At 43.8% G+C, this 25,808-nt stretch overlaps 1 protein-coding gene across 1 annotated transcript; it reads right to left on the bottom strand.

Moving 5' to 3' along the window:
* Positions 1-289: 289 nt before the first annotated feature.
* Positions 290-25,290, bottom strand: KIAA1958 (the record flags this gene model as incomplete). Its single annotated transcript, XM_080362634.1, has 2 exons — positions 290-1,335; positions 24,135-25,290. 2 exons carry the CDS (start codon positions 25,288-25,290, stop codon positions 290-292), a joined length of 2,202 nt encoding a protein of 733 aa, XP_080218760.1.
* Between the last annotated feature and the right edge of the window lie 518 nt (positions 25,291-25,808).

Here is a 25,808-nt window from a genome sequence, read left to right as displayed (position 1 = left end):
TTTTTGTCCTTTTAAAATCTGCATTTATATTATAACCCATAAGTACCTTCCATTTTTGTATTAACACTATAAATACTATGTTAGTAATACTAAACTATTTCTATTGACTTATTTGTAAAAAGAAAAATATATTATATATTTATATATTTTTATAAAGTGAATTAATACTGGAGAGAGGGCTATGGGGGAATAGTGTACAATCACAGTTGATGTGTATTATTGGGCACAAATTCAACGCTTGAAACAAAAAGGAAAAGAAAAAAAAAAGTGTTCAGGTGACATCCCTCTTTCAGGCTGTGTCAGAGGAAGAGTCATAGGATGCTGACACTATGAAGTTGCCAGTATTGGAGTGGCTCGCCATGGACTGGGCAGCCTGCTGGCTCAAGTTATTGCAGATCAGCACCAGCTGGTTGCTCTGTGCTTCTGAGAGTGTGCTACAGCTCTGGTAGACACTGAAGTTGGTCTTCCTGCCAGGGATGTTGCCTTTCTCACACATCGTCTTTACCATCTTGGCAAGCTTGTTCTTCCCCAGGGCTTGGCAGTTGTACCAGTGAAGCGCAGCCAAGTTGACGACGGGTTTGATGGACAGGTAGAAAGGCGCGTCCTCGTAGCGCATGGCTGGGGGCCGCCTCTGCGCATACTCCTTGTAGTCTTGCACGGGGCAGGTCTGTGGGGAGTGCTGGGTGGCGTACACCCGGGAGTCCGTCCCACCCCTCTTGCTCTTGGCGTTGACGTCTCCGTTGTCTGGACCCATCCACTCCAGGTACTCCAACCCGGTCTCTGTCACCCGCAGGCGGATGTCTCCCCACTTGAGGGTGGACCCGTGGAAACCCGTGCAGTGGCCAAATGCTTTCGTGTTGTTTAACCAGACAAGGTTCAGAAGCCCTTCAGGGTTGTACCGGCTCAACAAGCCTCTTTTGCGCAGGATTAGCTCATCGGCAAAGGTGAGCTTCATGGATTTGTGGGGCTTGTTTCCTTTCCCTTTACACCTCAGCTCTATCTGCTTTTGCTTTAGAGCTTCCTGGGACCTCTTGAACTCTTTATCCCTTGTAATACTGTATCCATACCTGTGCTCTTTGAGATACCGCTCCAGACCACACTGATAATTGGCCAGACTGTTTGGCTCGTATTCAGACCCATCTTTTTGTCTGGCATCCACAAAGAAGGAAGCAAGGTAGGCATCAAGCTCTTTGCAAGGGATGACGTAGATCTCCCGGGTCTCAGAGGGGTACTTGGAGATGAGGAACTCTCGGAAATTGCGGAGCGCCGTCTGTGTGCTGCGAATGGTCTTCTCGTTCTGCTCCCTGCTGAGCTCTGCCGCTCTCTCATCCTGATCTGCAAGAGGGAGAAGGGGAAAGACAAAAGAAAGCAGAAGCAGTGAGTTTTTGTGATGCTCTTTTCTCCAAAGCGAATTTTCTTAAAATGGAAAAAAAAAAAAGGAAAAAAAAATCAATTTGACACAGAGAACTTGAAAACACCATTATATACCTGTCACATGACTGAAAAGCCAACTTCAGTTTCACAAATGACGTACTAGAGTATGGCACAAAACCAAAGTGAGCTCCTCATGACACCGAGGCACAGTTTTGTGCATGGAGATTTGCAGGAAACAGTGGGATTAGAGGCAATCTGTTTTTTAGAACAAATGCAAGGTAGAAGGTTTTTCTGTGCATGCCAATGCCATGCACAGGGCCTAATCTGAGTAATCAGCCCATTCTGAATTAGCTCATTTGTGAAATCAGAGGTTGTACTGGTTTCAATACTTTTCCATGAAAAATAACTAAAGTATCATATTTATGACAGTAAAAGTCACCTTTAATCAGACACATTTTTAAAGAGCTGAATAAATAAAGACAGAGACATCCAGTACAAAGTAATGCAGCACAATGGGGGTGCTGAAGGAGCTGGCTGAAGTCATTGCTCTCCATCATCTTTGCCAAGTCTTGGGAAACTGGAGAGGTGCCCAAGGATTGGAGGAAAGCAAGTGTCACTCCAGTCTTCAAAAAGGGCAAGAAGGAGGACCCGGGTAATTATAGATGGGTCAGCCTCACCTCTGTCCCTGGGAAAGTAATGGAACAGCTTATCCTTGGTGCCATCTCAAGGCATATCAAGGATAAGAGGGTTATTAGGGGCAGTCACCATGGCTTTACCAAGGGTAGGTCATGCTTGACCAACCTCATAGCCTTTTATGAGAATGTAACAAGGTGGATGGATGATGGCAAAGCGGTGGATGTGGTCTACCTTGACTTCAGTAAAGCCTTTGACACAGTCTCCCACAGCATCCTCACAGCTAAGTTGAGGAGGTGTGGTCTAGACAATAGAGTAGTGAGGTGGGTTGCAAACTGGCTTAAGGAGAGAAGACAGAAAGCGGTTGTCAATGGTGCGGAGTCTAGTTGGAGGCCAGTATCTATTGCAGTGCCTCAGGGGTCAGTCCTGGGGCCAATATTATTCAATATATTCATCAACGATTTAGACGAGGGAATAGAGTGTACTATCAGCGAGTTTGCTGATGACACCAAGCTGGGAGGAGTGGCTGACACGCCAGAAGGCTGTGCTGCCATCCTGAGACCTGGACAGGCTGGAGAGTTGGGTGGGGAATAACCTAATGAAATTTAACAAGGGAAAGTGTAGAGTCCTGCATCTGGGCAGGAACAACCCCAGGTTCCAGTATAGGTTGGGAAATTACATATTAGAGAGCAGTGTAGGGGAAAGGGACCTGGGGGTCCTGGTGGACAACAGGATGACCATGAGCCAGCACTGTGCCCTTGTGGCCAGGAAGGCCAATGGCATCCTGGGGTGTAGTACAAGGGGGGTGGTTAGAAGATCGAGAGAGGTTCTCCTTCCCCTCTACTCCGCGCTGGTGAGACCCCATCTAGAATATTGTGTCCAGTTCTGGGCCCCTCAGTTCCAGAAGGACAGGGAACTGCTGGAGAGGGTCCAGCACAGGGCGACGAAGATGATTAAGGGAGTGGAGCATCTCCCTCATGAGGAAAGGCTGAGGGAGCTGGGGCTCTTTAGTTTGGAGGAGACTGAGGGGTGACGTTATTAATGTTTACAGATATATAAAAGGTGAGTGCCACAAGGATGGAGCCAGGCTCTTCTCGGTGGCAAACAATGATAGGACAAGGGGTAATGGGATCAAGCTGGAACACAAGAGGTTCCACTTAAATTTGAGAAGAAACTTCTTCTCAGTGAGGGTGACAGAGCCTGGAACAGGCTGCCCAGGGGGGTTGTGGAGTCTCCTTCTCTGGAGACATTCAAAACCTGCCTGGACATGTTCCTGTGCGACCTCACCTAGGCGTTCCTGCTCCGGCAGGGGAATTGGACTAGATGATCTTCTGAGGTCCCTTCCATCCCAAACATACTGTGATACTGTGATACATCCTAACAAACAAGTTGGTAGGTAAAAGCACTATAGGGCACATGCACTTTACACATGTACAAGAATTAAAACAAACAAAGAAAAAGGTAATATGTTTCAATCAGAAGATACGGAAGCAAAACATGATTATACAATCTGTGTAATCAAGCTGTACCTTCACAGTGGAAGAACAATTGTGACCATTTCTTCTCATCTTGCAAAAGAATAAAATTCTGGAAACAACCTGATACTGCTCTGTAAGGCTATACTCAAAGGTCCTTACAATCAGTGAAATATCAAACCACAATATTCACATGCTGCTGCTATGATGGTTGTTACTGGCAGCTGATTTTTGGGCTGATCCTAAGGTAAACTTAAAAAGGAAAAGCTTTTTACATGTAAGTAAAGGACTGTTTTCTTCGCATATGCAAATATCTGTTTGTACAAGGATGTACCTTTCAAGCACATAGGTGGAACTGTCATTATTAATGTGACTTAACGGTTTTAGAAAATGAACAGCAAATGCAAAGAAGGAAAAACTTAATTATTTGACTTTTTTCTGTAATTGTGAGTGGAACAGTCCTTTTTCTCTCTTCCACTTAATAAGGAGAAGACGGGGAAAAAGAAAGTTTTTTGTTCTATGTCACTGCAAAATCCATATATTTTGGCGTCCTTTCACCAGGTGTTTCCCACCTCACACACAGCACACAGTGCTACAAGACCAGGTGAATTTCCCACTGCTGCTCTGTCATTCAGGCCAAGCTCCTGAGAGGCCATGCAGCACACCATGCTCTGCAGCAGTGCTCAGACACCTCTTCCTCATGCTCACTCTGCCCAAGCACAGGGAAGGCAGCAGGGAAACAAATCATAGAATCATTTTGGTTGGAAGAGATCCTCAAGATCATCAAGTCCAACAATTAACATAACTCTGGCACTAAACCATGTCCCTAAGAACCGTATCCATGCATTTTTTAAACACCTTCAGGGATGGTGACTCCACCATTTCCCTAGGCAGCCTGTTTCAATCCCTGACAACCCTTACTAGGAAGAAATTTTTCCCAATATCCAATCTAAACCTCCCCTGCTGCAACTTGAGACCATTTCCTCTTGTCCTATCACTTGCTACTTGGGAGAAGAGACCAACGCCCTCCATGCTCCAACCTCCTTTCAGGCAGTTGCAGACAGTGATAAGGTCTCCCCTCAGCCTCCTTTTCTCCAGGCTGAACAGCCCCAGATCCCTCAGCTGCTCCTCATCAGACTTCTCATAAGGAAGGTGGCTCTATCTCCTTCCCCAGCCCACCTGCAATGTTTCCTGTGGTGCAGAAATGTCAGTGCACAGCTGGGCAGCTTCCCCTTCTGCCCACCTACACAGCGAAGCTGAAGAGAGTTCATCCCATCACATCCACACCGCAGCTGCAAACAGAGGCACTGCGAGTGACTTGACCCAGGACTTGCCAGGAGGCCAGAAACAGAGCTAAGTTTATATCCCCTGGGACCAGGTCTTGTGTCTTCACTGTGAGGCATCCAGTGCATCCACTGCACTCGGTGAAACCTTCTGAGAGGGGTCCTCAAACCCTTTGCCAAGCACAGAGAAGGAGGGGTCTGCAGGTGAGGCCTCTGGAGGCTTCTGCAGCCACAAAAAGACACTGCCACAGAGCACTGAGGGCTGCTCTAACTGTGCTCAAGGGGAAAAAGAAAAGGTCACCAGCCTACTTTAGAAACTGGTTTTAATATTGATGTCAGTACCAAAGAGCTCCTAGCAGCCTGCAGTGAAGTCTCATGCTTTAGGCAATGTATAGGATAGATCCTTTTATTATGGCTTTTATTTTTCTCCTTTATTTTATTTATTTATTTTTTTATCCTTTTATTAGGTGCAGGTTGGAAATGAAGAGACAACACTGTTTGAAGCTTCAAAATAAACATTTACCCTGGTACATTGCTCACTGCACCCCATCAGCACTTATTATAGCACTGTGTATGAAATCAGTGCTTTGACTGACAGCCCACGTTTTAAGCACTGTTTCAATATAAACAGCACATATAAAGGCTCAGTTTTATACATGTCATCAATCATTACTTCTTAGAGGATAGCCTGTCACAACACAGAAGTGACAGCTAGTCAGTCATTTATGTTATGGCACCTTTCCTTAATCTGTAAAGGAAATTGCCATATCTGCAGCTAACAGTTATAAAACCCATGCTGAATTAAAGATCCCCTGAAGTTGCATGAGGGAAACAGCACCCCAGAAATACTGCAGCCGTGCAGTCCTCTTGGGTGTCACTCCACAAGGCAGGTGGGAAATCTTAGAGATAGTGAGTTGGCTCTTCATCCAGCCACATGAGTAGAGCTACATCCATTTTAACTGTGAATTCAGCCTGCAGTGGTGGTTGATTATTCTCTTCCTATGAGACCGTTCAAATATCAGGGATATCTCATAGCATGGGGATGAATGCAGGGAGGCAGTGAGACCCAAGGGACAAAGTCTGAGACAGCCAAAGCCATCGGATGTCAGCTGAGCCACTGTCATCATCTGCACATGCTCTTTATCCACAGCAGAGGCAGATGATGCAGCTGAGCCTAACTTAACTAAGACAGCTCTTTATAGGCTAAGATAACTGAGTAAGGAGACATAATTCTTCATGTCATTAAAGTCTTACTTCTTTATTTAATCAAGGTGATTTCATAGTGCTGAAAGAAACCACATAATCCATCTCCAGCTACCATGGAGACATAAATTGTATTAAGGCACACTTTGAGTATGACCAAACTTTGTGTTTTCTGCTAATTTCATAACCTTATTCTCCATTATTGTGGTGGCTGACCCTGGTCAGCACCTAAGCACCCCACAGCTTGCTCCCCATCCCAGAGGAACAGGGAACAGGAAGAGCAAAAGCAAGAAAACCCATGAGTTGAGACAAAGAGAGTTTAATAACTGAAGGAAAGAGGAAGAAGACACCCAACCAACAAGTGATGCACAGGCAGTCACTCACTGTCTCCCACAAGCAGACCAATGCCCAGACAGTCTCTGAGCAATGCCCACCTCCCCCAACAACCCTTCCTTTCAGTTTTTATTGTTGAGCTGATGTTGTAGCCCACAGAATATCTCCTTGGTTAGCCTGGATCAGCTGCCCTTATTGTGTCCCCTCCCAGCCCCTTGCCCACCCTAGGCCTAGCTGCTGGGGGACAGAGTGGAAAAGAGAAAGTCTTGACACTGTACAAGTCCAGGTCATCAACAGACAAAACACTGGTGTGTCATTAACACTCCTAGTCACAAATCCAAAACACAGTAGGGTATGGGGTTGCTACAAAGAAAGTTAACTCCATCCCAGCCAGACCCAGTACAATTGTGACATTTGGACTGCGAATGGAACCGTGCCAAAGATCAGGCACACCTTGCATCCTCTCTGTACAGCCTTTGACAGAAGGAGACCACAAAAATTATTATCTGGGTCCAGTCTGCAAATGTCCCTTGCAAAATACTTACAGCAAATCCATTTACTCTACACATCTCTACTTTGCCTGCTGGAAATCAGTAGAAACAGAATGAAAGACCGTGCCAGAGTCTGGATGTTTGGCAAAAATTGCTTCTGCTCTAGCCACATGGCCGTGCAACATTGTCAGAGAAGATGAGGCTGGTGTAATGTCTTTTTTTTTTCCTTACAAATCCACCCAGACCTACAGATAAGGGAAGGCTACATAAAAGTAATTCAGTCATTAAGAACTAAAGGCTAAAAGGCATCTCAACTGCCATCACAGTGTATTTTTGAAAATGTGTGTGTTGTGGTAAGGAACTGACAAGCGGGGGAATTGCTGGGGTCCAAAGACTTCATCTCTGGGTCTGCGTATTGAAAGTGAATGTTCTTGTCCTGAGACAGAAGTGTTTCCAATGCAATGGTTCCCAGACATTTCCTTGGTCCCAGTTTGCTGCATCTTGCTTAGTAGAGACCAGAAGTTCTTTTGGCCAGAGCTTACCTTTTTTTTTTTATTTTATTTTTAATTTTCTGTAGTCCTGCTGGAAACTACTGAAAACACAACTGGGGATCTATACTGGCTCCTGGACCACTGCAAGCAGAAACTGGTTTGCTGTTGGGGCTGCACAGTTCACAGTATCATCAACTCTTCAATGGGCATGGGTTCCAAACCTGGATAAAAGCCTAGAGCAGAAATCACAAAGTGCTCCTCAAAATAAGAGAGCATCTCTGTATCAGCAGGGCCTTGAGCTGCAAATTGCGGTAGGATAGTAGGGCGGGGAGGTGTCATATACGCTTGCACCTTTATTATAGTCATTCACTGTTAGGCACTAGGAAGACAAACACTCTCATGTTATGGTCTAATTTGCCTCAGCCAGTAAAATAGCATGAAACAAGCAACCAAAAATTATTGTCATAATTGATCTACCAAGTCAGGTCATCATTAATGCCTTTTCCCTATCATAATGCAACCTTTGCAGTTGGCAGTTCTGTTATCCCTGTTTTACAGACTAGGAGGAGAAACATAAAAAAATAAATTGACTTGGAGAAATATCTCCTCAAGTCCTGGCCCCCATATCTGCATCATTACACAAAGGACTTGTTTGAAGCTCTAGTGCTTCCTGTCTGATCCCACATAGGAGTTTAATTTCCAAGAAAACCAGAATGTTGCAGGAAAAGCCAGTAAAACCCACTCCACTGTGGGATCCAGGGTAAACTCCCAACTAAGAGTCTGAAAAAGTGCCGAATAGTTTAGATGTCGCAGCTTAAACAGAGCCAAAGAGATAAAGTGACCTGGCAGTCATTAAACAGAAAACCTATTAGGAGCTGAATGTCTCAGGCTAGCCCAGAACCATGAGATGGTCCCTCCCACAAAGCAACAGCTGCCTTCTGATCTTTTCATAATCTGATCTTAACGCAGCCAAGACTTAACATTATCAGCAGAGTTATCAAACTCAGGGTTGTTTTCATTTAAGCTTGCACACGTACACACACTCAGACTCCCTGAAAAGGACATGACCTCTGTAATTATGACAGGGGGGAAAGGCACTGGTTTTCAACAGACATATGCAGATTGTTAATGTTCAGAGACAGTTTGTAACATTAGCTGGAGTCATGAACCTGAGCTATTATTGCAAACAGTCTTGAACTCTGCTTAAGGTAAGCAGTGAGATCTCAGAAGAAACATGTTAAAAGTAAGCTGGGTTTTTTTGGTGGTCATTACACCACCAACCAAAGTCTTCTCTGCTCAATTTGTGTTCTGATGAGGAAAATGTTTTTGTAGCTGACCTGCTCCCACCAAAATGTTTTCATTCAGGTGAAAAAGACTAGTTCACTGCACACAAGGCACCACATATCTCCATGCTGGAGCTAAGTGCTCTCTCTCCACGCCTCAGCACTTTGCATGCTGGCTCTTGCCCCCGCTCTGCAATTATTGAAAAGCAGTGATATCCAACCCATGGGTCATGGCCATACACAGCCCACTAAAACAGTTAACGTAAACCACAGCCTGCTCCCACCTTTCTTTCCTCCTGTCTCCTCCTGCTTCAAGAAGGTATTTGCAGGCAAGAGACATTATCAAGCCAACAACTGCAGTGGACAGAGGTTGTGATGGTGCACAAGGGAGGTATGATTAAGTAGACAGGACGAGGGGCAATGGTTTTAGACTAAAAAAGGGGGAATTCAGGCTAGACATGAGGAAGAAATTTTTTATAATGATGGTGGTGAGACATGGGCCCAGGTTTCCCAGTGAGGTGGTAGATGCCTCATCCCTGGAGACATTAAAGGCCAGGCTGGACGGAGCTCTGAGCAACCTGATCTGGGTGAAGATGTCCCTGCTCATTGCAGGGGGGTTGGACTAGATGCCCTTTGAAGGTCCCTTCCAACCCAAACTATTCCATGATTCCTTGATTCTATGATTCTAAGTCATAGGGGGAAAGGCTGGGGGAAGCTCAGGCAAACACTCCCTCCTGGATCAGGGCTACAGCTCTCCTGTCAGGAATAGCTGAATGTCACTACCATATCACCACATCCCTGAATATCAGTGTTCTTTCTGCATGCAAAATTTAGAAAGCTGACAGCTGTTTTCCACTGTATCACAGGAGTAAGCACGTGAAAGACATTCTCCTGTCTCAGTGCTGAAGAGCGAGGGTGAGGGTAAGAGCAGGAGGTCTCCCTGGCAGAAGTGCCTCTGAGCACTCAGAAACACCCTGAGAATAAGAGACAGGAAGAGATAAACACTTGGAGAATGTTATATTTGGCACTCTTACTGTCTGGCACAGACTAGCTTCGTGGGGCAACTCCTACACATATGCAGCAGTCAAAGGCTTAAGTCAAAAATACATACGTTTTGATGTAATTATTTCATATCCAACAATAACCATTTCTTCAGGAAGTCCTAAGGCCAAATAAAGTGCACTTCCTGTGCCACAATAATCATACTTATTTAAGCTTAGGCTGGGTTAGTCAGAGCCAAAAGAGGGGGGAAAACCTTGGGACTGGGAGAATGAAGAAGCGCTCACTGTGGAAGATCAGATTCAAGATCATCCAAGGAGCCTGAAGGTGCACAAGTCTCCAGAGAGACCTTACAGCAGCCTTCCAGTACTGAGGCCTACAAGAAAGCTGGAGAGGGACTTTTTACAAAGGCATGTAGTGATAGGACAAGGGGTAATGGCTTTAAACTGGATGTGGCTAGATATAGATCCAATGTTAGGAAGAAATTCTTCACAATGATGGTAGTGAGGCCCTGGAACAGGCCACCCAGAGAAGCTGTGGATGCCCCATCCCTGGCAGTGTTCAAGGCCAGGCTGGATGGGGCTTTGAGTAACGTGGTCTAGTGGAAGGTGTCTCTGCCCATGGCAGGGGGGTTGGACTGCATGATCTTTAGGTGCCTTCCAACCCAAATCATTCTACGATCCTATGACTGCGTGGAGACTTTCATCAGGTTATGACATATAATAGCTTCAGAGATCTGCAGGATCAAAGGATTAACTATTCAGCTGCAGATTGCTGAAGCAGAAGGAAGGGCTTCTGCACTTTTTCTTGAATTTCTACCCTGACCATCTCGTGTTGCTACTAAATTATGTTTAACAATTAAAGTTCTCTACTTCCACTACATTAAGTTGAACTCTGTGTAGTTTAACATTTTCAGCAAAAGGGTTTCATTAGACTGTAAAATCTGTAATAGGATAGAAATTTATTAATTAAAATCCATTTATGAGAGATGTTATGTTTTCTGGAGGGAAAAAAAAAAAACCCTTCTATTCAGTTAATGAACTCCAACAAAATTATCAGTGAAATATTTTATGGTTCTAAAATTAAAGAGAGATTTAGATTCTATCAAAGGAAAAAGCACACAGATTTCAAGCAAGTGAACATGGGAATATTTATACATGGGTATCTCCATGAAGTGTCACTAAAATAGACTTCAGTCATCTGTCCATTTTTTGCAAGGTACAGAATGGTCTGATAAATGGATGCTCACCCGGACGCTATTGCTGGTTTTCAGTTTGCATTCACTTTCATTACTTTCTCACCACAACAGCCTGAAAAGATACAAGGTGCAATGTGGCAGCTGGCAAAGTCAACAGTAACATTCTCAACAATATTAATGGGACTACTGCATGATCCTCAGATGACAGAAAATTTGTAGCCATTAGGAGGGATTAAGAATTATGTCCTCCTATGACTGACTGGATCAACCATTTACGCAGTGAATACTAGCAAACACTACTGAACAGCACAAAACAGCAGCACTCTAGGGACTTAGATTTATACAAGGCTTCCCTTCTTCTTCACTTGACTGTATGTGACATCTGAGGTATTTCAACACAAAGGTTCTAAAGATGCATTTTCTAAATCAAAGATGTTGAAACTTGATGAAAGCACGATCTCCACTTTATCTAGTTGTCTGGTTTTATTTTTGTCAAAGCTAGTGGAAAAGAGAAGTGTTGCATGTCAGTGTTACCTCACATTTCACTTCTTCCACTGAACACTCACAGTGTTGTTTTCTGGAGTATAAGACTGTCCTGTGATGCAGTGGTGTGACCTGCTGCAACACAAAACGGGATGCATTTCCTCTGTACCCTGACAGTGGGGCTATGTGGTTCATATTTACCAGATCTTGCCTCCACTTGGTAGGAACAAATACACCAACTGCAGCTCTTCACAGCAGGACACTAGAGCTGCTCTGGGGGCAGGAGCAGAAGCTGCTCACCTGCAAGAGCACTGGAGAAACCATGTATCTGGTACTGAAGTGATGCCCAGGCAAAACGTACTCAGCTCATAGCTGGTCTGCAGTCTGCCCCTTTAGCTGCTCTGTTCTAAGTCAGTGACTTGGATTATAACTAAGCCTGGAACCAGATTCAGGGTTACCTGTTCTGCCTCATCCCTCTCTTATTTCCATGCTAGCTATTGCCATTACAGGAGTTTTATAAAAACTAATTCTTTCAACCCTTATATTATTGACTGAGGTCCAGGGACCCAACTCGTCATAGAGGTGGAGGATATAGAAGTAATGTTTGGAGTTTTCTATACTGCAAGCCTAAAAACATCAGAAAACTTAAAAAAAAAAAAAAAAAAAAGTGAAGCTCTTTTTCTTTCTAAGTAATTAACTACGCTTGCTTCAGCTATGTCCACTTCTAACTCACAACTGCTTCTCTTTCAGAGCTTAGGTTAAAAAAATCAGGTTGATAGGTGAAATTAGGGTGGCAGTGGAGTTGATAAGTAGAAAAACACTACTCACAATGTAGTGAAAACTCAAAGTACTGATTTTAGTTTAAGGCTGAAGACAAGAGGCATTTTTGGCCAATGATGATCTTCAGGTTCAATATATAACCCTGGAAAATAGAATTCTTTTTTACCCAGGACTTTTTTAGCAACACATGAAATATTACCCTTTCAAAGCATGTTATTTACTTCATGATGTGTGGCAGAAGGAATTAAAGGATTATGTCAGTGATTGTCCAACCTGCCCTGAGAACTTCAGGCTGGATGATGCACAGCAGAAGTAATGCTCTCATTTTCCAACAGGACTTGGCTGGCTTGGCACCTGTCCAGAAAGTGTTGCACACACATTCTCAGGAGAATATCTGTTTTTCTTCCAATTAAGTTTCCAGTTCAACAACGCATATTTTGTGTGCGTTCTGTATTTAAGTATTTGCTTATGTAGAAATCAACTGGGCTAAGTCATTATATGTTTAGAAGGTGGAAGCTGAGCACAACTGGATAACATTTATATATATAAGATGACTCGGTTCAAAAGTTGCTAAGAGAAAAAACAATAAGAAAAAATCAAAACGAGAAGAGAAAAAGCTGTAAAGATCTGAGAAACACCTCCTTTGTTGAATTAGGGATTCAATACAAATTCTCGTGGCAAAACCCCTTTTCTTACATAAGAAAAAAAAGATGCTACATTTTCCATAATGCTCCCCCTTTACATAGTCTTACAGAGAAAGCTAGATTTACACATGCAAACAGATTTCACAAGCACCAATTGCTTATTCAGCAATTCAGCTAGTGGGCTTGCACAAAATCAGAGGTACAAATTTATACAGCATTTTGAAAAATTTGGCGCAGAGGAATTTTGTGCCTGGGTGCAGTTGCAAGCCCTGTGGAAGAAGAGTGATAAAAAGGACACAAACATGTTTTCCCCTTACAGTTTGGTCTTCTCTTTACATGCTACCCTACATCACCAAAGGCTTAGCATGTTCCCAGTTATGGCCTGCTGCCAGTTTTAATGTCATTGCACTTAAGAACGGACTTTAATAAGCACAGTCAAGAAAGCAATGCAAGAGGTCTCAAAGGGATGAGCCAGGGCTATGAAGTTTGCCTGCTTTTGATTCACTCTAAAAAGCAGCTGAGAAGCAGAGCTGGAAAATATTGGAGGGAAATAAAGACATGGGGAGAAAAGGGAGAATCAGAACAAAGGGATGTGGAAAAAAAAGAACAACACTGAAGAGATTAAAAACAGATGAGAATCCTCATCATCTGAAATCTAATTTATATCACTGTTTCAGAATGAGGCAGTCTAACTGGGGCAACAGGCAGTGAAACGAAAAAAAGGAGTATGTCATAAATATTTTATTACATTAATCATAATAAGCTCCACTTCAAGTCATGGCCAAAGCATATTTTTAAATCAAGCTCAGAATGTGAGCAGTTTCAGACCTAAGAACATGAAACCCACATGACTGTAATTAACATAATAAATCTCTCTACACAGGCTGACAGCACTTAGTTGATACATAGCTTATTAGAGACTGCAGACATTTCTCCCTCTATTTTATTAAAGTGCCAGGGGTTGTGAATTAAAAAGTACCCTTTTCTGTTCTGGCTGAACTATCTACTGCAGGTGTAATAGGAAACGTGTTGGGAGCATGAGCCATTGACTTCTGATAACACAGACTGCAGCACATGCATCTCAAAGAACTGCATTTTGGTACCTTTCCTCCCACCCTCATCTTTAATTTAGCAAAGTACTTGAATTGCCTTGTTACTGAGCTTGCAGTTCTATTTCTGAAATTCTCTGTTGGTGATCTTGCCCAACCGGACCAATTTGCTTTTACCTTTCCCCACTGTATGTCCTTCAATATGAGTGAAGCAAGCTATGAAAGGGGCACAAAGTCTGTGAAGAGCTCACAATTTACAAACTTGCCTAACTAGTTTCAATGCACACTTTTAACACACTTACTTCCTTTGTCTTCACTGGGTTAGAGGGCAGCATCTAAGGACCAGCTCTTTATGCAATTCTCCAGAGAGGATGGAGTGCAACACTTAAAGTGAACCAGCTCCTAAGGTAGATTTTTCAGCCTTCTATTGTGCCTGCACTGAGAGTTCTCTCCAACTCACGCTCCAGAAGAAATGATGACTTTCAACTTAACTTCAGCCTTTGCCAACACAACTCTCACCGTATAAGGAAGGGGTGAAGTTCAAAGATGTAAAGGTCGTACAAGGCTGGGAGAAACTCAGTAGCTGGGCAGAGGGCAGAAACATGGATACATCCCAACTAGGGGAAAGGCTGCAGACCTCAGGTGTTAGATATTCTGCTAGGCAGCTGCTCTCACACCCCATCTGACCTGTCACACACATTTCGTTCCAGAATAGCCACGGCATGTCCCGGCATTTGCCAGGACCAGGAGTGCCAAGAAGCACAGGAAATTCTACACAGAGAGGAGACAAAAAGATAAGGAATGTGAATTTGTTGGGAAGCAGGCTGTTGTTCACAGCAAAACTCATTTATTTCTGCCCTTGAATACATGTTTAAACTTACTTTATCATAGTTTAATTGAATATTTAGTCACATTTTGCAGGTCTACTTGAATAAAGTCTCTTTAAATAAATTCAATTTTTTTTCTAGCTATGTACACAGACAGAGAGCATACACACACACACACACCTCTTCGCTGCTCAGAATATTGTTATTATCTCTCTTCTGTAATTACCTTGTCAAAATTTTCCTGCTGGGATTATATTGTTATTTCCATTAAAATAACTTATTCTTCTATATAGGATATGAACAATCAGTTTCTGTGCTACTGAATGAGTTCATAGCAAAAACGACACAACTAATTCATGTAAGAGGTGATATGAAGTATAGTTTAACAGATACAATTACAAATGTGTGTTATTCATAAATATATATGGCTATTTTATTGTGCACTAGCACAATAAACTGAGTCTAATGTATTTAACAACGGTACAAGTGAATGGTAAATAGGACAAGTTATTTGTCAAACCACAAGTTTTCTGAGGGCTATTTGAAATCAAGGGAGAGGAAACAGAGGCAAAAAGACATCTATACAGAGAGAAAAAAAGAAATGTAAATATGTGAGCAAAAAGCAAAGCATATATCAGCATACAAGCATGAATGCTGAGCTGTGATGCCAACAAGAGTTTCCCCGTCTGATAATTTGTGTTCTTGGATGCATAGTCTGTAAGAGAGAGCAAGTACCAAAAAACTGGCATCACCCCATTTCTCAAGAGTAAGGGATGGAAAAAATGCCCATAACCTGGCACATCCACATGACTGTAAGACAGAGCTCACCACAGCAGAAGAGGGCTCCAAGCTCTGGACAAAATCAAATTATTCCCATACAAAAACATCCACGCTTCTGTAGCTCATTCTTACTCCTATCCTTGACCAGGCACAGTAAAGCAGAGATTAGACAGACACCCAGTTAAGAGAACAGTGAGTGTAAACAGAAAATTGAATCAAGCTATTCAAAGATCAGAGATGAATGTCTGTATCTTCCAGTGGGTTGATGTTTGGGTATGGGCATGTTCTGCTTGAAATAATTCAGTAATAGAGCACATTCAGCTTTTGCGCTGGGATGATGTGACCTGGGTCAGAATAGCTCAGGATAATTTTTTTTCCTTCTCTGAACAAAACAGAAGCCCAGTTATTTCCGCCAGCCCCCTCCCCACTCCAAGAGCAAATCAGCAAGCAATTAAGTATTATCAATCCATAGTTGTATGGTTCCAAGTCATGTTTTTATCATGAATACCTAGTTAATGAAAAGCAACATCAGACCAGTGTTACTGCCAGTCTAAATATATCCTGAGTTTAATCAACAGGAACACATGCAGTATTTCTTTCTTTCTGTGTGTATACATACTGTTTAATAAAAGTTAATGAGACTGACAGATATATGTTAGAAATAAGATGCAGCCGATGCACTTAATGGTCAATGTATAATCAAGCACATAACATAAAGCTTCCATGAGACTCAGCAAGGTCCTCAGCACCATTTTTTACATGACCTGCATGCAGGAAGCTCTGTCCCTGGCTCCCAACAGGGCAGGGTTCAGTGGCATCCAGAACTTGGGAGCTGCCACCTCCAACACAACGTTGGTGTGATCAGCAGCACCCTGCCATTTTTGCAGGGTAGCATTGCTTGGCTCCAGACAAATGCAGGCTCATTTGGGAAACAAAAATGCAGCTCTGCCCTCCCATACCACAGAAGCCACTAGCCACACTGAAGCTGTTCAGAACAACTCATGTTCAAACCAGCTTTTGTGTGACCAGACAATGGAGTGTCCCAGCAAGGAAGACTGATGAGCGAAAACAGGTGCTTCAGTTTCTCTCTCCTGAGTCTCTGATTTAATAGCCTGGTTCAACACTTCCTGCAAACAGCATAAGCATATGCTTCATTTAAGCACACTTTATAACAAAAAGATGGATTTCAGCATGTTTCAATGCTTTCAGAATATGGATGTTTTAGTAAGCACCGCTTTGCGCTGTGCCAGCCATAATAAAATACCTGCCATCATGCTTCTATTTTCTTTTCTGGAAAGATCCAAACAAGAATTTCTGTATTCAGAATTGTTATCTTGCTTAGATAGACAGAAAATGCACTCAAAGTTTTTACTGACCTGTTTCAGGCTCAAGAAGGTTCTAGGATCACTGCAAGCACAAAAAAGAAGATGATGTGACAGAACAAGACTCACTAAGAGGGAAATATTTTAGGTACGAGGAAAATGGGACAAATTAGAAGAACCTGTGTGCTGGCTTCACAGAATAGCTTATGCAAAAATGGCACGCTCGCATCATGGGGACAGGTGAAAACAGTTCTCTCCAAGGTTTACTGCTGCTATTAAAAGCTTAACCTTGAATACACCCATGAAATAGTTCTGTGGATATGTTTACTGAAGTACCAGCCTCATCCAAAGCAGAAAACCACTCTTGGAAAGTATCATGACCCAAAATGTCAAGTCCTGTACTCCCTTTCTGTTCCAGCACCCCATCCAAAGTGCAAAAGCAAAGTGCATGCCTGATGCCTTTCCACGGTGAGTGTATCTCAGTCAGTGTCTTGCTGTGCTGCATCTCCTCTGCAGATCCCAACCTGATCCTGCCTTGCCTCTGTTTTCTTACTTACGAGACCGACAAATCACAAGATGAAAATAGTTCCAAGAAGAGCAATTGCAAAGACCACACAAAAAAACCCAGATCTCTGATCAAAAACACCATCTTACATAATTTTATATTTCCTAAAAATAAAGTGATGGTCAGCACAGACTTGTCCAGTTTCCTTTGTTGTTTCCATATGTTTTCAGGACAGCTGGAACCAGCAGAGGCCTTATTCTCTTCCTTTATGTAAAAGCATCACAAAACACAGCACTTTACACAGAATGGTAGTCTGTTGAAGATGCCTTTAGTGAAAGGGAGAGCATACAATCTAGATCATGTTCGTCTTCCAAAAATGCTTGTTTTCTACCTCTCACTTGTGCTTCTTTTTTTTTGCTTTTCTGCCTTTCATGTTGGGGTAATGGGGTAGGGGGTACAGTTGTAAGCCTGAAATGAACAGTGATGCTCCAAAACACAACCATTTATTGAAGTGGGCAGTTTCTCTTCTGATATGACACACCTTCTTACTTAATACTGTTTGTGCTATGGCCCTTTAAACTAAAAGTGTATATTTAAATGAAGTGTCAATACTTCTCAATGATGCAATTCCTCTATTCAGAACCCCACAGAATATTCCAGACTGTTCAGCAGCTGAACTTGGCATGCTTTACAGATTTAATCCTTAAAAACTGCTGGGGCCTGGCTGCAATAGGTCTTTCTGAGGGTACAGATTCAAATCACTCCTAGCTACAGGCAGGCAGCTTCCGCAGACTGCAAGGAAACTACCATCCCTCACCTGCTGCAGAGGATCAATGGTCCTGTGCAGCTTTTATTGCATGAATACAACTCAAAGCCCATCTCCAAATGCCTCCCACACCAACGTGCTTTCAGTGCTAATACCCATGAATGGTTTCTTTCAAAATGTACATGTACATCCAGTAATGCTTCTGCCAGGAGATGTCTCTGTGCATGCAGGAGGTCTGGTGTGAACAGGGGAAACAAGCCCTGACATCAAGAAAAGTAGCAGTCTAATCTCCTGTGTGCATAGCTGCTTTCATAAATGCTTAATATATTTAGGACAGCAAGATGACTGCCATCTACATGACAAGTCCACTGCTGGCTTCAAGGTTGCAAAGAGGCTGGCATGAGCCTTCTGTATCTGGAAGGAATTTCCACTAAAGAAAATAGATGTGGAATCCTGAAAGGATGATAAATTTCTTAAGTACAGAGAAAATCTAAAGATGTTGTAATTCTTGATGAGTCTTCATTTCAGTCTTCTCCTGAAAGAACTAATAACTTGATAAATGCTTCTTGTAGGAATAGCTTCATAAAACATACTCTTGTGTTAGAATTATTGGTACTATGGTTTCATTTTTTTTTTTTCCAATTTGATTGTCATGCTTTGTACCCAGATGATAAAAGCGAATATATGACTACCTTGCCAAGGCTGAATTTGTCTCTTCTTACAATACTGGCCTGCTTTTAAACAGAACTCCCTTACAATACTGTAAAGATTAGTAATATCAGCCTCCTTAGCAGATCTTTTAAAATAAAGCTCAAAAACATTAGTTTATAATTTAACAGCATTTGGACAGAGATAATTAAGGGTGGGGGTGGGCTGGCAAATCTATGCTGCAAGATCAGAAGGCAGTGGCAGTGCAGGAGGGAGTTAATCAACTCACTAGCTTGCTTTTTTCTGATGATTAAAACTATAATGATCTAGTTTTATTCTTCTAAATAAGGTAGGCTATTGCAATTAAAAAAAAAAGTACTATGCTTTTTGTAATTATGTATCTCAGCACTTTTTATTTTTAGTTCAGCTACTAGAGCAAGAATAGATATCAATTATGGGACCTAAAGAGTCACCAGTGGATTCTGAACTCTTAAGTCCCACAAGAAGAGGAAAAGAGTGTCTATGCCCTATGTATTTTTAATTGTTTACTTCACCACACTGAGCAGTGCATTCATTTTCCTGGGGGCAGGCTTCAGCAGTCACTTTAGCCAAAATCATCAATCTTCGCATGTAAATTACAGATGCAGATATGGATCAGCCATTATTTGAGTGTTCTCAGAGGAGCTCAAGCTTTGTAACTTTCTTTTGACATGATTATTTGCCTTGTGTCTACATACATTCTTGGTGCAGTTCCACTGGGTTAGTAAGAATTACATCAGGGATAAATTTGTCCTTTCTGTATGCATAGCTGATGCTTTGTATATCTCTAAAAACAGGTATTATTTTTTCTTGTTTTCACTTCTTCAGAATGTGCGAGTTGACACATTTTTCTTCCTTGTAGTGCACAAAGTAATTTAGGAGTTTAAGCTAAACCTGGTCTAAACTGGCAATTCACGAGGTGTGGCACACTTTTTTCTCCTCTAACTCTTGTAATATTTCGATGCTCATCTAACTGCTTCTAATCCATAAGTCTTACGATCACACGACAATCTCAGGTCCCACTTAATTTAAACTCACAAAATTGCAGAGAAAGAGAGAGGGGGAAAAGAAGAGGTCCTGTTTCTTTCGATTGCAGAAAAATACTTCAAAAATATTCCACCATCCATCACAGCATGCATTCAAACAGCAATACCATTCAATAACCATGGTGGAAGGACAGCTGTGACATGCTGACTAAGAAAGCAGTGGTGCTTGTGGACAACCTATTTCCCTTCCAAATTCATCAAAAACCTGTACATGTAAAACGTGACCCAGCAGGCTGGTGAGTTCAGCCGTGGATATGTGATGGTACCTACAGAATATGATTTACCACATCTCTGGCAGAAGCAACAATCCCAGTCACTTCATTCACAGGAATTTTTATTTTGCATCTCTACTCACTATTCTTTGCATTCTGCACATTTTGTACATATGGATTTGACAACTTTTTAGTGTAACCTCATGGAAGTGTTTTCTGCTGTATTTATAGTGTTAGACTAGCATTTGACCAGAGATGTCTTGCTGCACTGTCTTGTTAATCCAAACCACATCTTTACCCTGAGTCTTCAGAGAGAAATTGAGTATTCTTCATAAATACTTTGACAGTTCCACTTATGAAGTAACTCCCACCTTTCTGAGAACCAAAACTTGTCTTCCTGCCTTCCTACACAACAAGCACCACCCTCCTCTGAGATATAGTCTTCCTCCATATATTTCTGCAATAACACCAAATCTTTTCAATTCATGGCTTCAGACATCCAAATGTCACTAATTAGGCTGCAGGTACTACAAGCTAAAGCATCATGTTTCTCACCTTCCATCCTCACTGATGTGCCCTACCTAGCCCTTGCTGGTTCTTGGACATAAAAAACAGACCAAGTATTAGCAAAAGGGAAAGACAAAAGAGGTTGTTTGGGAAGTGGAAATTGCAGAAATTCCCTGCTCTCCACCACTGCAAAAATTTCTCTCCTGTCAGGTGAAGGTCTTCTCATTTTTTCCACAAGAAAAAAAAAGACTGAACAGTTCCTACATATATTGTTGAAAGCTTTACTAATAAAGTAGTAAATAACAATCTGAAAATTCACAGAAGAATGTCCACTTATAAGGGCTGAAGTTCAACAAAAATAATTTGGTATATATTCCACAATGCTTAGATGGAGATTGCCCAACAAAAATCAGTGTCTAACCTCACTGAATCTTCACTGACATGCCACTTCGCTTTTAAGACATAAAAATAGCTTTGTAAAGTCCCTGCTTACACATTTGGTGGCCACAGCTTAATTAAAGAGAGTAAAAGAGGGAAAGAAAAAGTTTGAAAGAGATACTAGTCCAAATGTATAATGTGGCTTAAATTGGCTTAAGCTAACATAGATCATCAGGATTTTTGATTTCATGGAGAACCTCACTCAAGCTTTAATGACCTATGAGATTACCATGCAGGGAAACTATCAGCTGTATCTGATAAAAATGCAAAGATATGTGACTTAAGGTAAAACTCAAGGCAATATTTCTTGCTGATTGGATAGCAGCCTTTAATCATAACGTATCATTTAAGGTTTTAGTCCTGCAAAGACCTCCTGAACACACATCAATTTCTAACGGGACCGGGACCAAAGCTTCACATATTATATTTTAAAATCAAGCAACACTTTGTAGGTCACAAGGCAGACCTTAAATTCCCTGCTTACTTTCAATTGTACCTCTGTTTGTCAAGCATTCACCAAGTCTGCAAACTAACAAAAGCTCTAAGCTCCTTGGTATGATTACTTTCTGCCTTTTTTTTACATAAGAATTATACGAGGCCTTGTTTCTATCAGTTTAGGACAGAAACATCTTTACGTAGGATAGATAAACATTCTCTCATTGTTCAGTATTGCTCAGATTTTATGTATCATGCACCACTTCCAGTACATTGCTCTTTGTTAAGAGACAACCTAACAAAACCACTGTACATGAGCAATCACCCTACTCTGGTCTTTAATCAGACTTCCACATTTCATCTGCAAGGATCTGCTATGCAGAAATATGCATCTGTCATATATTCACTCACCAACATTGCCCGTTTTTCTGCAGCTTGAAGATTTACTAATGCTAGCAATTCTTTCCCAAAGGAACAGGCTCTATGGAAATTGGAGACTTTACTGACGTGAGTATTGGGGTTTAGTTGTATGTTAGTCATTTTACCCTGGCTAAAATGCAGCTACTTCTGAGTACTGTAACAGCGTATTATAACAATACTACATCAGCCTTAGGACGTTTTGAGGGTTGATTTGTGCAGTGAGAGTAAATCCAGATGCAATCCCACTTGCTCCCCACAGTGAGACACTAGACATGGACCAACTCTGCTCTAGAAACAATGAAAATGTGAAAATGTGGCAGTGTCCATTCTTGTAAGGTTTAACCCTAACCAGTAACACTGCTGATCATGTTTGGTTTCTGAGGACCTGACAAAAGCAGTTTGAAAGGTTTTGTGTTTTTTTAATGAATCTGTTGAAAGCAAATCACTGTCCCAGATAACACATACCTACATGGACAAATTCTGTCTAGGTTTGTATTCCAGCATCCCAACTTGCACATTTGAGACTAAGCAAGTTGCAAGGACAAGTTGGTAGAAACTATATACTAGTGTATACTAGTATACTAGTGTATACAGCAGTTATATTATATAAACTGAGGAATGCAGAATAAGGAGGATTATCACACAATTCAGATTGACAACTGGCATCCTGTATCTCTCATATTTAGCTGAGCAGAGTCAGTTCTAAACCAGAGTTTAGTAAGGGAATTTGCACAAGGGATGTTACTTGACAGGACTACTGAGAAGTAACACCTCAAAGATGCAGCCATGCAGAAATGGGTCCCAAAGAAGAATTTGCTTTGCTGTAATTAAGAGAAATATCATGTTTTCTAATTTCTAATTGTTAGTGGAGTTTTACTTAGCAAAACTGGTATTTAATTTTGCCCATTGTTTTATTTGACAAGATCTGCAGGCTCTTGCCAATTAACAGTTTTACTGACATTCAGTCAGGTTTGAGGGTGTCCACACTGAAGTATCACCCAGGCTATTAAAGTCATTGCTTTTAGCATTTATAGTATCTGCCACAAGACTGCATATAGGCATTGCTTCTCCCCCTCCACTGTCTGGCATCGCTGTGTCTGACCAGACACTCCTAGGCTGAACCAGCAGGGGAGCAGATGGAGAACTGCTCCTGCCCACACCTCCTCCTGGGATGGCAACACTCACAGCTGGAAGAGCAAAGCCAGCACTGTCTGCACTCAGGTCCAGAAGGAGCTGGCAAGTCTGCTCAGAAAACAGACTTCTTCCCCCTCCAGAAGACCTACAGCCAACCCTGAGTTATTCTGCATGTAGGATAATCATTCAGCAGAAGTATGCTGTTTTAACATCCTCTTTATCCAATAACATTGATCAGTTTGAGCCAATTCCCAGTGCTCTGGCAGCAGTAGGAGATGAAAACAACAAAGGACATGGGATATGATAACTTCCACTGAGAACAAGGAAAATTTTTTTTTTCTCTTGGATTAATCTTTGAGCATTATCAGTTCCATGGTTAAGGTTGTGGTTGTCCTTCTCGTCTCTGCAGGCTGCTCTGATTTACAGGTCAGGAAAACCATTTAGTTAAGATTTATAGAAGCACAAATCTCTCTCCAGGTACTCCCCTTGTGCCCTCCTTTGCCTCTCCATGTCAAACATCTCTCTTCTGACAGAGTGAAGGCAACAGCTGACCCCACCTCTAGGCTCCACTGGCTGAGACCACTTATTTCAGTTTCACATAAGAGTACACAGCCGGGTTTCACGTCCTCCCCAGCCCCTGCACATAGTAAGGCAGCTGCATGACCTCTCCCATGACACAACTGTACCCAAAACAGATCTATAAACCTGTCCTAAAAGAATGCTTTCCCTACAGCAGTGGTGCACTTTCTCACAGGGGGTGCTCCTGGCCTCCACTCAGTTGAGGTCTTACAAACTCTCTTGCAAGTGAGGAGAGTTTCTCTGTCTATTGACTTAAGAGCTGGAGGGAGACTTGGGTCTGTTCAGCCTGAAGAAGAGGAGGCTGAGCAGGGATCTCATCAATCTTTATAAATATCTCAGGGGTGGATGTCAAGAGGATGGGACCAGACTCCTTTCAGTGGTGCCCAATGATAGGATGAGGAGCAACAGGCACAGTCTGAAGCACAGGAGATTCCATCTGAATATGAGGAGAAACTTCTTTACTTTGAGGTGACAGAGCCCTGGAACAGGCTGTCCAGAGAGGCTGTGGAGTCTCCTTCTCTGGAGACATTCAAACCCGCCTGGACACCTTCCTGTGTGATCTGCTCTGGTGAACCTGCCTTAGCAGGTGGGTTGGACTGGAAGATCTCCAGAGGTCTCCTCCAACCCCAACCACTCTGTGATTCTGGCACCCTCATGCAATGCAGCACCCCCTCCTTGGCCGCCTTCTCACCAAGACGTGCCTGCAGGGGCCACCCCTAAAATGCTGCCGCCCCTCGACTCCTACCCTGCGTCCTACCTGGCACAGACTGCGCTGCCGCCTCAGGGGTGGCGGTGGGGACGGCGTGGGGCTGCTGCTGGCTGGAGCTGACCTCCGGCTCGGCGCTCACCGCGGGCGAGCTGGCTGCCTCGCCACCCGGGGCCAGCGGCGGGGCGGGCGGGACGCTCTCCTCGGCGGCCGGCAGCTCCTCTTGCCCGGGCAGCTGCAGGGCTGACAGGGGGATGCTGATGGGTTTCCCAGCAGTGGTGGTGGCGTTGGAGCTGGTGGCTGGCACCTGTAGGGCGGCCACAGGGCCGCCGCCTGCCCCCCGTGCTGGGGAGGCCAGGGGGCCGCGGGGCAGCCTCTGCGTGGCCAGCCGGGGCAGGCCGGGGGGCGAGGAGGAGAGGCGCTGGGGGTCAGGGTCGGGGCCAGCAGCCGGCTGAGGCAGCGCCCGGGCGGTGCCCAGGCAGGAGGGCCCGGCCTGGGCCTGCGGCTTGGGCTTGGACATCTGCGTCAGGGCAAGGGCCGGCCCGTCGGCACCGGCGGTCAGCTCGGCGTTGGCCACTATGTAGTAGTCCTCGGGGAGCTCCTGCTTGATCTTCTTGAGGAGCACCTCGCCGCCGCCCTCGTCAGCAGGCTGTGCCTGGGCGGCGGCGGGCAGGCTGGCGGCCGGCCGCTTGCGGGGGCCGGCAGGGGCCCGGTGGGGGTGCGGCTCGAAGTCGCTGTCCTCGTCGGTGACAGAAGACTCGCAGACCATGTCGAACAGGGTGGCCTCATCCTCGTACTCCTCCACGGGCTCGCCCAGCTCCGAGGGCTCGCTGCAGTAGGAGAAGTCGCAGGAGTCGCGGGTGCGGGTGCAGTCCAGCTTGGCCTTCCCCGGCTGGCCTGGGTAGCGCTGCAGGGGGCTGGCCTGCGCCTCTGAGGGCACCCCCAGCATGCTGGGGCTGTCGGAGTTGAAGCTGCGGCTGTCCTGGAAGCAGACACGCTCCTGGGAGCCAGCCCGGCACGTGGCGGCCAGGGGCCAGTGGTAGGCATGGCCGGCACTGCAGCCCCACATGGCGGTCAGGTTGCCATGGGCCCCCTCGGAGAGCAGGTGCTTGAGGTTGGGGATGAGGCTGCAGATGGTCCCGTGGCTGTGGGCCCAGCTCACCAGCTTGGAGAGGTTTTCCGAGGAGGTGTGAAGGCAGTCCTCCATGGTACAGGATCAACAGAGCCTCGCCGTGAGGAACTCGGCTGGAGACACGGTTCAGATCACAGGGTTCTGGCGCTCATGGTCGCGTGTTGCCAGGCTCATGTTTGCTGCTCACCTGCAAACACAGAGCAAAACCACGCTCTTCAGCACTCCCAAAGCAAGACCACGTTTGCACAGGCAAGTGAAACATTTGTAAGCTCAGATAAACGCATTTCACTCTCACATCATGCATTCCAAAACACATTTCTCAAAACATCACCTGCTTTTAAGCAGCCTCGTTCCTCATTCTGCCTGCAAAACATCTGCCTTTAAACCCAAGGGAAGAAATATCCCCGCAATACACAACTAAAATTAGATAAAACAGATTTTTAAACAAGCCAGTATCAGTGGCAACATGATTTGAAGCTTAAATCTCCAACAATGCAAATGCAGCCCATAAGACAGTGTTGGTGTCTTCATACTTAGAAAATGAAATACAATCTTAAAACATACAATTCATCTTAAACACTAGGGTGGCAATC

This window comes from Nesoenas mayeri (assembly GCF_963082525.1).
Source record: "Nesoenas mayeri genome assembly, chromosome: Z".
Classification (NCBI taxonomy): Eukaryota; Metazoa; Chordata; class Aves; order Columbiformes; family Columbidae; genus Nesoenas; species Nesoenas mayeri.
This window is presented reverse-complemented; position numbering and strand designations above follow the sequence as displayed.